General features: G+C 37.7%; 1 protein-coding gene across 7 annotated transcripts in view; it reads right to left on the bottom strand.

Annotated features, from left to right (window-relative positions):
* The window catches only part of TAX1BP1 (Tax1 binding protein 1), a 64,916-nt gene that overhangs the window by 11,494 nt on the left and 42,192 nt on the right, over window positions 1-11,230 (bottom strand). For 4 of the 7 annotated variants that reach the window (XM_078377235.1, XM_020780560.3, XM_078377234.1 and 1 more), the window contains exons 8-13: window positions 10,449-10,634; window positions 6,950-7,177; window positions 5,539-5,685; window positions 4,343-4,436; window positions 3,493-3,596; window positions 2,108-2,233 (exon numbers count right to left, since the gene is read on the bottom strand). In XM_078377235.1, the coding sequence (XP_078233361.1) occupies window positions 2,108-2,233; window positions 3,493-3,596; window positions 4,343-4,436; window positions 5,539-5,685; window positions 6,950-7,177; window positions 10,449-10,634 (885 nt within the window). The remainder of the gene's footprint in view (window positions 1-2,107; window positions 2,234-3,492; window positions 3,597-4,342; window positions 4,437-5,538; window positions 5,686-6,949; window positions 7,178-10,448; window positions 10,635-11,230) is intronic. The other 3 variants (XM_073003328.2, XM_078377237.1, XM_078377236.1) reach the window with 1 other exon arrangement.

Below are 11,230 nucleotides of genomic sequence, written 5' to 3'. Positions count from 1 at the left end.
TCTGCTTCACTTTTACGTATCAAAAAGCTGGGGTCCTGACAACAGTCTTGCAGTTCTTATCTGGGTTTGACTACAGGGAGACTTAAGGAGCTCCCTCCTTCTATCTCTAGGTGTTGGGGAAGCAAGAAAGAGGAAGACAGAGAACAGACTCCAAGAGTATTTGTTGGTTCTTAATGAAAGAGGCCATGAACACAACATATGTGAAAGTTCTGATAGTTTCTCTTGTTCTAAACTGAAATACTATGAACAAAGGATTTTAGAACAAAGGGGTGAATTGCAAGGATAACAAGAGAGAAGTGGTGAATGACTGAAAATCCTTTCACCGGCTTATGCAATCCTGGTACAACTCTTTGGACACTTCGGTTAAGCACCAGGAGGGGTAGCAGGCTGATGTGTGAAAGTGTTGGAATTTTAGTAATTTTTTATCCTTCTTCTGCACAAAAGGTAGGCAAGAGAAGACTAGAATATTTGATTTCCAATCCTACATATAGGGGAAAGAGGCTACAAATTATGGCAATGAAGTGCAATACAGTACACTTATTTAGGCACAGCTCTTAATTGTCAACAAAGGCAGCACCTTTGAATCATTATAAGTAGTAAACATATTGTTCCAATTCTGAAAGCCAATTTTCAATTGACAGAAATAACACATTTAATTTTATGAAGAACAACAATTTTAGAATTTATAACTGAATGCTGAAAAAGCCATGTGTTTGCTACACAAACTATCTTTAGGCCAAATCTTATCTCAGTATATGCTTGAAAGAGCCAGCATGTTCAGTTACAAACAGCTCCACAAGAGGTAATTGCTATGAGCCTTGAAGGTCCTTCCAAATTTTGGTAACCCTATGAAATAAGGACCTCCAAAATGTCCTATCATTAACACCCTTGTGAACTCAAGACCATCGTTTCCTTAACTGAATCAATTATTCTATTATTAGGGTTTCCTCTTCTACTGCTTTCCCCTTTTTCTAGCAATTATAATCTTATCTCGTGATAAGTCTAATAGCCTCACTTTAAGCACTTTAGCTTCTAATTAGATTTGATCTAGAATCTTTTGTCTTTCTGGTAGGTCATGTTAATGGCAAAACTCTTCTCCAGTACCACATTTCAAATGAATCCATTCTTCCCTGTCAGCTTTCTTGTTACTCAACTTTCACATCCGCACACAGTGGCTGAAATTCTGTTGCACAGTAAAGCAAACAGCATAATTTTTAGAGGTGAATTGTTTTAAATTAAGAAACGTCCACAGACTTTTATCTGTTATATGCCATTGCACACAATTCACTACACAACAGATAGTATCTAAAGAGATTTCTTAATTTATCAAAATTAACTTAGAAAAGTTAGTGCTATTTGTGCAACTGTGCAAGAGGCTTTCAGCCACTAACAGTGACTAGCATATCATCGGTAATTTTGGCCTTCAAATTCAACAACACATTCTTGCACTTAATTTCTTCCCTAGTTCCTAACAGCTCCTTCCCCTAGTCTCAGTCTTTTGATTTCTTGGATGCAGCCTTCATTTGGCTTGATGACTAAACCAAAGCATGGAAAATCTTCTGCAATTTTGATTTCATAATTGTGAACATTAAAGATATGTAACTCTTTTGTAGCTGTTTTTTAATCTTAGTGTTCAAGTATAATCCTGCTTTTGCACTTTTTCCACCTTTATTTGTAGCTATTTCATGCAACTGCTATTTTCTAATAGCAATATGGTATTACCTGCATATCTCAAATTACTTAGGTTTCTTCCACCAACTTTCACTTCTCCACCTAAATCTAATACAACATTTTGTACTATATGGTCTGCATTTTTTAATTTATTGAAATACCAATCCCATGATTCTCCATTTTGGGAATTCACCTGACAGGTAGGAACCTTACATAAACCCAGATGTGGCTCACCTTGCATTCAGATCATGCCAAAGAGTATTAGTTTACAATAATGAGAGCTGATAAGCAATACAATTTTGCCTTAAAGGACAGTTCTATAAAGTAAGCTTTTTATTTAATTTTTTCATGTAAAAGACTATTTCCCTCTCAAATCAATGTTATTTTATGTAATTAAATAATTTGATTTTTATGTTAAAGGAAAAGTCAAACTTACTAAATACTGGTCTTCCATAGCAACTAGCTGTTGTTTCACACTCTCACTGATTTTCACTTGCTCCTTCCACTTCAGCTCCAACTTGGCCAGTTCATCAGCATAGGCACTACATTTCAATTTTTCATCCTAGAGATAAAGTTATTAACTGGTTTTGCAAACCTCTGTAAAATTTTCTTGCTCATTTGACATACAATACAGCTGCTGAAACAAGCCACCTGCTGACTTCCTTGTAAGGTATTTAATAAAGCTGGCTTTTAAAAATATCTGGTCTAATTAAAGAATCAACACAATAAAATGCTTTAATGTATTTTAGCACTGTTCTTTGTAACTACTGTTTGCAAAAGGAATGAGGGGAATACACACAAACATACTCCATAAAGGTTTGCAACTACCAAGTACACCTTATATCCAGAAGGCTGAGGGCAAAAACCCTTCACCTCCAATGAGCAATAAAATCACTTATGAAGCTCCTCTTGCAGACCAATAAAGTGTCACAAAAAGTGTTACATATAATGTACTATTTGCTTCTAGTTATGAAGAAACATTTTAGGAATACATTTCGAGAGATTCAGCATTCTAACTCTTTATTTCAAGTTCTGCTTGCTCTAGATTATTTGCTTTGCTCATTATTCAAACTGTTAACACTTCCTATATGTCAGGCATTAAACTGTCAGTCAGGATGTTACCTCCTGAAAGAAATCGCACTCTATTCATTTCCTAATTAAGTTTTAATAAATCTGCATATGGGGTAACACTATTTTTTAATAAATACTTAATGCCACTTAAATACTATTAAATAATGCATATGTAGTCATCTCAAAGGATGCATTTTCCGTTGCTTCCTGAGTGCTTGTGACATGCTGTTTTCATAATTAATTGCATTAAAAATAATTTTAAAAGATCTGCCACCCTTCTTACCCAAACTAATATTCTGCAGTCCTACTATACATGTCTAAGCACTCTCAAGGTGTACAACCTATCAGGAGATTGTCCACATATTCGGCTGAAAGCCCCAGTGAACACAGCAGGAATTGTGTATACTTCTATGTATGGATAAGAATATACTGTAGGGACCACCAAAAACAATTCACCAGTCAATCACGAGGAACTAGTGATGGGACAAGACACTCTGCTGCTTTAAGCAAACCCAGCAATGTGCTTCACCTGTAGTCTTGGGTTTTAAAATAAAATGCTGCACCATTCAGGACCAGGTGTTTACCTTCATACACCTAAAAACACCATCCGTGTCATGGTCTTTAAGAATGATGAACTATAAAATACACCATCAATAAAAGTTAAGCCAAGCAAGAAAGCAAAAAAGATAAACAATTTTCTTGCAATTATTCTCTAAAAACTCATTTGTTCCATTGCCGCCTCTTACTTACTGACAGTGCCTGCTTGCACTTCTTATATTTCTCTGCTTCCTTATTCTTTTCACGATGTTCCTTTTCTGAAAACTCCAGAACTGTATCAGGTGAAATGGGGCTAACTGCATATTTTGAAGAAAAAGACACTTTTAAAATCATTGTTGCTGGGTGTGGGATGGGAAAACTCAGTAAAATAAAATAGAGGCAGGATCCATACATTAGGAGCTGCAAGCTCTGTACACATATTAATTTTACAAACTGCCTTGACTGGGACACCTTAAAAATTTAAAAAATTGCCTTTAGCATATGTTGAGCCACAAAAGCTTATGAAGAGGATGGTTGTCCATGGTAGTTTATACTCAATAAAAGCTGTAGTTTTAAGGTGTCACAAGAGATGATGTCTTTGAGAAGAAAACATTAAATGTCATCACTTTTTAGAAATACAGTATCAGTCAATCTTCTTCTCCATTGCATAAAAATACTAATTCTAGTGAAAGGAAATATTTTTGCCTTCACCTCAATTTCAAATATAAAACCACAGATTAGTTCTCTCCGCCTACGAAAATCTATGGCCAAAAACCCATTGAGAATTTCTGTGTCCATAACATTAATCATGCAAGCAGTTGTTGCATTGTCCAGGTCACTCAGTACATGACTGAGTGTGCAATTAGTCAATGATCAAGCACAGGATGGACAGGCTAGAAAACAGCTCATCTACAGACTCTGGAAAGTAACATTTTCTTAAGAGCTTTGAATAATGAAACAAGTGTAATTATTAGATAGTATTACAGTTTATTTAGTTACATAACTATTACATGGGCAGGATCTTTCAAGTATTTTATTTTCTGTACACAGAAATAGATGATACCTGGAGATGTAGGCAACTTTTTATCTCCAGCCTCACCCACGAGAGTTTCACTTTTTGAGCCATCTGTCAGATTCTGCTGATTCCCTGCAACTGTCTTTACAAAAAGAATTTATTTAAGGTGCTTTTGAACAATAAAGGGTTTCAGGGAAGTAAGCAATGAGTAAGAGAATTAAAAATATTCAGACAAATACAACATAAATATGCTAACCAAATGCAATCACTAACTAAACTGAATAGAAACAAGACTAACAAAAGTGACATTTCCTGTGAAATGCCCGGGCAAACTAGAAGGCTGTAAAGCCATGCCAAAATGATACCACTATTCTGGCTAGGTGCTGTTTTGGTTGTAGACTTTAACAGTCTGGTCAGCTCAAAGGGCATCTACACCAGGGAGCCCTCTTGAAACAATTCACCTCCCAGTCCCTAATGTTAAAAAATTGTTCAATTCCTTCTCACTATATGGGAGAGTATATGAAAACATATATACTCAAGCACCAGAAAAGAGACAGAGTTGAGGGCTCTTTCAAGCTCTAAATTTCATCCATCAAATATTTTTCTACTAAGAATGACATCAATGGAAGATCATTTCCCCAGCTTTCTCTGTCATCTGACACAGAAGCATAAGAGTTAAACCAATTCCATCCCCTTTCCTCAGTGAATGAGAAGCTATTATCATTATTCATTACAAACCAATCATGAAATACTCTGACCATCTTCTCTCTTAGATAACAAGCTTTTAATATCACTCATATTCTAAAAGGTACATCCAAGTTGTTTTCAGAGACAATGCCCATGACAGTTTAGTATGGAAACTATTTAAGACCAGACTTTATTCAGGCATGCAGAAGACAGCAGAAAATAACTGCTAACCTTCTGGATTAGGGTCATCAAGAAGTTGCAAATGTGAATGGAGTAGGTACTGTACCCTAAAATAGTGCATGAATCTTGTTTTGCAGTTATCAATTTGTCTTCACCCAGTATGCCTTAGCTGTGATTTCTGCCTTAATTCTACACTTACATGGATTGTAGGAGTAAGAAATTCTGTAAACTTTCTTGTGAAATCAGAAAGTTCACCCCTTAACCTAAAAATTAGCCAGTTTTTTAAAAAAGAACCTTTGTGGCTATTTTGACTGTAAAATCTATTCCCAAATTTAATGGGAGTACACCTGCCTTATACATTCACAAAAGGTACTTACTGTCTGCTCCATAAGTTTATTGACTTGTTTTTGAAGCTTTTGGCACTCCTTGAATTTCTCCTTGTAATGATCAGCAGCCATTTGTAGACGGAGCTTCAGATCTTCAACCTCCCTGCGCAATTCTTTTTCTACTACATTTGATGCTTCCTTTACAAAAAACAAATCAAGAAAAAGGAAAGTATATTTACTCTTTAGAAGTATGTTTAAAACCCCTCCATAGGTTTCATTGATTTAACTGGACCTACTCAAGCTGTAACCTACTATGCTAAAAAAGTCATAAAGTAAGGCCATCAAATCCCCAGACCCAATGAGCCTATTCTGTTGCAACTTACTACACTAAGCAACAGGATTTAAGCCACTAGATATTCTATCTACCTTCTACTTCTTTTCATCAGTCTGAATAGCCTAATACAATTAAGAGAAAGAAATATCACCTTCTATCTTTGGAAAGTCAGCCAAAGCTAGCTAGCTAGCTAGCTAGCTAGCTAAATAAATAAATAAATAAATGTTCCCAATTGTATTTAGAAGTCATAGATGAATCAGACACATAAGGTTAAACCTGTACACCTGTGCTATAAAGGTGTAAGTCCAAACTACATATTCTACAAGATAGATTAATTCACTTTGGGGCTGCCAAATATTTATCAGCCTTATTTAGACAACAAAAATCAGCCCTTGGCAAAATGGACACTGTTATACGCCACCAGACCTATTATTACTAGAGTAAGTACAGGTACGTATTTTTTGAATTCTCCACATTAAAAAAAAGCCATGAAAATAGCTCCATGAAAAGCCATATAAAAACCCATGTTTTATGCTTTACATAGATAAGCGTACAAACAATTAACTGTAAGTATTTTTAAATGGTTGCCTCAAATGAGAAAAGGTATAGGTTGCCTCACATGAGAAAAAGTACAGGTTGTCTAAATATGATTATGTGGCACATTCAACTTTTCAGAAATGTTGTTCATTTTGTTTTCCACTCATACTGGAGAATACGAATGGAAATTTTCCAAACATGTGAGAAGCATGAAAGCATGAGAAAGTTCTAATCTGTCTTCCCTCCCTTGCAATCTAATTAATGGAGGTCAGACTCATAATTATATGGAATAGACTACTAATCTACTGAAAGTGACTGAGAATTAGAAATTAGTAAAAATGTTACATCTTATAACAGTGAGAATACTACTGGTGTTTATATCAAGTTTGCTGTTGCTAACTGCAGCTAGCTGATAAGGTTCTAGGATGTGTCTTGCCCATATGCCTCATCATACACACAGTTATGCCACCCAGATGCACCCTAGTAACTTGTCAATTAGCCGTGGCAAGTAATACAAATCTTACGCTAACAAGAAAAAGATTCCAACCATTATCTCATGTGTAGATACTATCTATAAAACAGAGTATTTACCTGTTCCTTATGCACCAAAGTCATTTTTTTAAGTTCAGACAGAGCATCAGCAAGTTGCTTCTTCATCTTCTCATTTTCTAATCGAGCATTATGAAGATCGGCCATGGTTTTATCACGAGCATTTACTGTATCACTCAGTTCTTTTGACATCAATAAAGCTTCCTGTCTACTGGCTTGTAACTGATCCTCAGCTTTTCGAAGCTGTTCCTTTAAAATGCTTGCTTCTTCCTGGAAAATTAAATAGCAGAGTGTACCAGTCAAGATTTGTGAGTCATCTCTCACTTTCTTAAAATGAAAAAAAAAAAAAAAAAAAAAAAAAAAAAAAAAAAAAAACCACAAATTTTTCAAAGGGCATAAATTCCAAACATGCTAAAATATCCAGTTGGTGGAAGTAGTTATATTCATTCTAAAATTATTATTTTTTCTATTCCCCAAGTAGTATGGAGTTATTTCTGGTTTGCTCTGAACTACTGCTAAAGCCACATCACTGTGATTTTTTTATAAGCTACACTTCAGAGCACAGCATTTACAAAGATCTGAATCCAACTGTGTTCAGTGAATCAGTGCATCAGTGAAATTTACATAAGTATTAAGTTATTACGAAGAAAATAATCCAGTTGTCTCCTGTAGTTGAGCACAGAAGGTGAATGCAGGCTACCATGTCTGTCCTGAAAATAAAACATAGTGCACTAAAATATAATCGCCATCCAGACAACAACGCAAAAAATATTTAAAACTGATGTCAAAACGTAAGAGTACATCCAAGACCGACAATCCTTCTAGTGTCTCACTGATATTAGAACTACAAAGAGCAAATTTGGTAAGATACATAGACCTCTAGGGAGAGGAACTATAACAATAAAGACCTACAATTGAAATGGCCCTCTCTCTTGATTGTCTATCATACAAGCCTTCTGAAGCAGATCTTAATGGTCAAGCAGGGTTGTGAGGGTGTGGGTAGTTTATGTACTCTAGCCTCTAACAATTTGAAACTATACAGACCAAAAACAGCAGTTTAGACTGCAGCCAGTGCAATAGATACAGAATTATTCTCACATGTTCTACCACCAATATGTGGACAGCTACATCTTGTACCAGCCGAAGTTTCCATACCATCTTCAAAGGCAATCGCAGAGAGTGTGTTACAGTACTCTAATTTGAATGTGCCTAGGTAACCAAGGAGAGAGGCTGGCTCTCTAAATAACCAGTATATGAGCCTATGATGTTAAAAGGCATTCAAAGCCACCAAGGCTACCTGAATTTCCACATGCAGTCAAAATCCAGGAAGATCTCTAAATTACAAACTTGGTAACTCAAGAGGAGTGCAACTCTGTTCAAGTCAAATCTTTATCCATATTTTACCTAATTCTCAATTCACAGTACCTCCATTACATTTAATATAAACTTCTTTATTCTCAACCAATCCCAAACTCATTTTTCAGACACCTGTTCAGTAATTCTACAATCTTACTACATACAGGGAGAAAAATGAGTGAGCATCACTGATGTTATAGCCCAAAACTCAAGAGTACTTTTTTTCACAGTTTTTTGTTGTCGTTGCCGCTGCTGTTAAACATGAGATACAAACTGGAACTTTTAAGGTATCCTCCACAATAAAGGCTGTATCCCTTGGCATAATCTTATATCCCTTGGCATAATGTTCTAAGCATTATCCTCTAAGGAGGTCCATGTAGGAAGTCAGACAACCAGAAATATACCATCATGTTTAGGGATCTAAGAGAACCAGCTTGTAATTACTTCCTAATGAACTTTCAAGTAATCCTCCAGACCCCACTAAGAACAAGGGCTACTTAAAGCTGATTCCACTGAAAATTTTTCTCCAGGCTAGAATCCTGAGTAGAATGGATCCACATAATCATTATCTGCCCAAATCACTTGGAGTTAAGAAGCTATCACCTTTATCTTATCTTTAGATGGCAGGTTAAAAGAGAGAGTGGAATAGGCAAGTGTGTACTACAGCTCCTATACTCCCTCATCAATTGTAACAGCTAGAGATCAAGGTATTTGTATATGAATGCCCCACGCGTAGGTGGATATAACAAGGGTGCAGCCCCATGGGGCCGGACGGTCCACTCACCGATCCGCCACTGCAGAGCCTTCCAATGGCTCCAAAGAGTGCCTTCAGCGAGCCACTCTTTGACCTAGCAGAGAAGCTTGACATCCTGCCGCCTGCCAGGAGTGGCAAGCCAAATGCAACCTTTGGAGCCACTGGAAGGCTCCGCAGCGCACACAGCAGATTGGTGAGTGGACCATCCGGCCCCATAGGGGTGGACCCTCATTATGTCCACCTGTGCGTAATAGCAGTTAGGGCTGATGGATTGTCTACATCCTCACACTGAATGAGCTACAAAATATTAATAACATGACAAAATGCTATCCTATTTGCCTCTCAATTGCTGTGTTCAAGCCATATCATTGTCATGCAAGTGATTTTATTGTCAAAACGAGAAACAAAAAAGAGCTTCTGAAAAACTCTTTTCTTTGTACATACCTGCCTATACTGCCTCATGGCACAACTGATACAGAGAAAAGCTTGGTGCAAGATATAGGCTATGCAAAGTTCTGTATTTTCAGCAGGAAACCCAAGGATTACAACACAGTGTTGTGCAAGATGGGCAAAGCTGTACATTTTTGTCAGCCCTCAAAATAGTCACCCCGGTCCCTTTTTTTCTACATTTATATTAAAACATATGATTACTTGAGGGACATTTAATGTGTTGCACAGACTGACTGTTACGGGGGAAGAATGGTGCATTGAAAAATACTATGCATTGAACAAAACAGAAATATGAGTATGTATATGTAAATACTCTACAATACTCTATAAAATAGTCCTATACCAACATTTATCTGCATGGAGCATGTACCCTTCAAAGGCAAAAATGCACAAATATCTGTCCATACAGTGGTGCCTCACTTAGCGATTGCTCCGTTGAGCAATGGAATCGCTTAACAATGGGGTTTTGGCCATCGCCAGAGCGATCACTTAGCGATGGCCCCTATGGGGGAAAATCGCTTTGCGATGATCACAGGGAAGCGATCACCGCAAAGCCCCCATTTTTGGCCAGCTGATCGGCGGTTTCAAAATGGCCGCCGGAAAACAAAATGGCCGCCCGCTGTGTTGCCTCGCTTTAGAGGCACCGAAAATGGCCGCCGCAATGGAGGATCTTCGCATAAGGTTAGTTTTAAAGCCCATAGGAACGCATTAAAAATCGCTTAGCGACATTTTTTCCAGAACGGATTAACGTCGCTAAGTGAGGCACCACTGTATTTAAATTGCCACAATAGAGTAATAATGTAACAGATTTAAAGCCACTGTCTTCTTTTAATTATGTCTGACCAAACATAATCAATACTCTTTCAGAGAACGAATATATTTAATCATATGTGACTGATCTGCAGATAACATAAGACAACTGGAATAACTAAGACACTCAAATGAGGAAACAAAGTAGTTCAGTCAAGTAGCTGTATTTACCTTGTTTGCTGAAGTCAGCAAAAAAGCTTTCTTCAGTTTTTCTCTCTCAGTCACACACAGCTGTAATCTTCCAATCTCTTCCTTATAATAAGCTATCAAATTCTCTTTGTTTCCATCCAAATTTTTTAATGTCTGCACCTCCGATGCTAGCTTGGCATTTTCGATTTCTGTGTTCTTCAAATGTATCTGTAATGTTAAACCAGCTCAGATTAATATTCATCATGTTTCTAAAAAGAAAAGATCTCCACAAAAGAGAAATTGCTCAGGAAAACAGAGGGAGAGACTCTGACACAACTGATTGTAGACAGCTCCACTGAGCCATCCTGTTTGCCATTTCCAATGTGTGTACAGTACAGTAGTGCCTCGCACAGCGAGGTTAATCCGTTCCAGATTAACCCTCGCTGTGTGAAAGCATCATTGAACGGGGCAGGAAAAGCCATTGGAATGCATTAAACATGGTTTAATGCGTTCCAGTTGGGCCGAATACTCACCGTTCAGCGATGCTTCCCTATGGCCGGCAGCCATTTTCGCGCCCTCCCCTCGCTTAATGAGGGCGCGAAAACGCTGCGCGCGGCCATTTTGGGGCTTCCGGCGGCCATTTTGTAGCCGCCAAACAGCTGATTGGCGGGTCGCAAAGCGAAGGGCGGTAAGCGAACCGGTTACCGACCTTCGCTCTGCGATTTTCGCCCTATGCAGGCACCGTTTTGCAATCACATTTGCGATCGCAAAACCGGCCTCGTCGAGCGAATTCATCGCTCTACGAGGTGCCCGTTGTGCGAGGC

The sequence above is a fragment of the Pogona vitticeps genome, chromosome 6 (assembly GCF_051106095.1).
Source record: "Pogona vitticeps strain Pit_001003342236 chromosome 6, PviZW2.1, whole genome shotgun sequence".
Taxonomy (NCBI): domain Eukaryota; kingdom Metazoa; phylum Chordata; class Lepidosauria; order Squamata; family Agamidae; genus Pogona; species Pogona vitticeps.
Note: the sequence above shows the minus strand (reverse complement) of the source record. Positions and strands in the feature narration are given on the sequence as shown.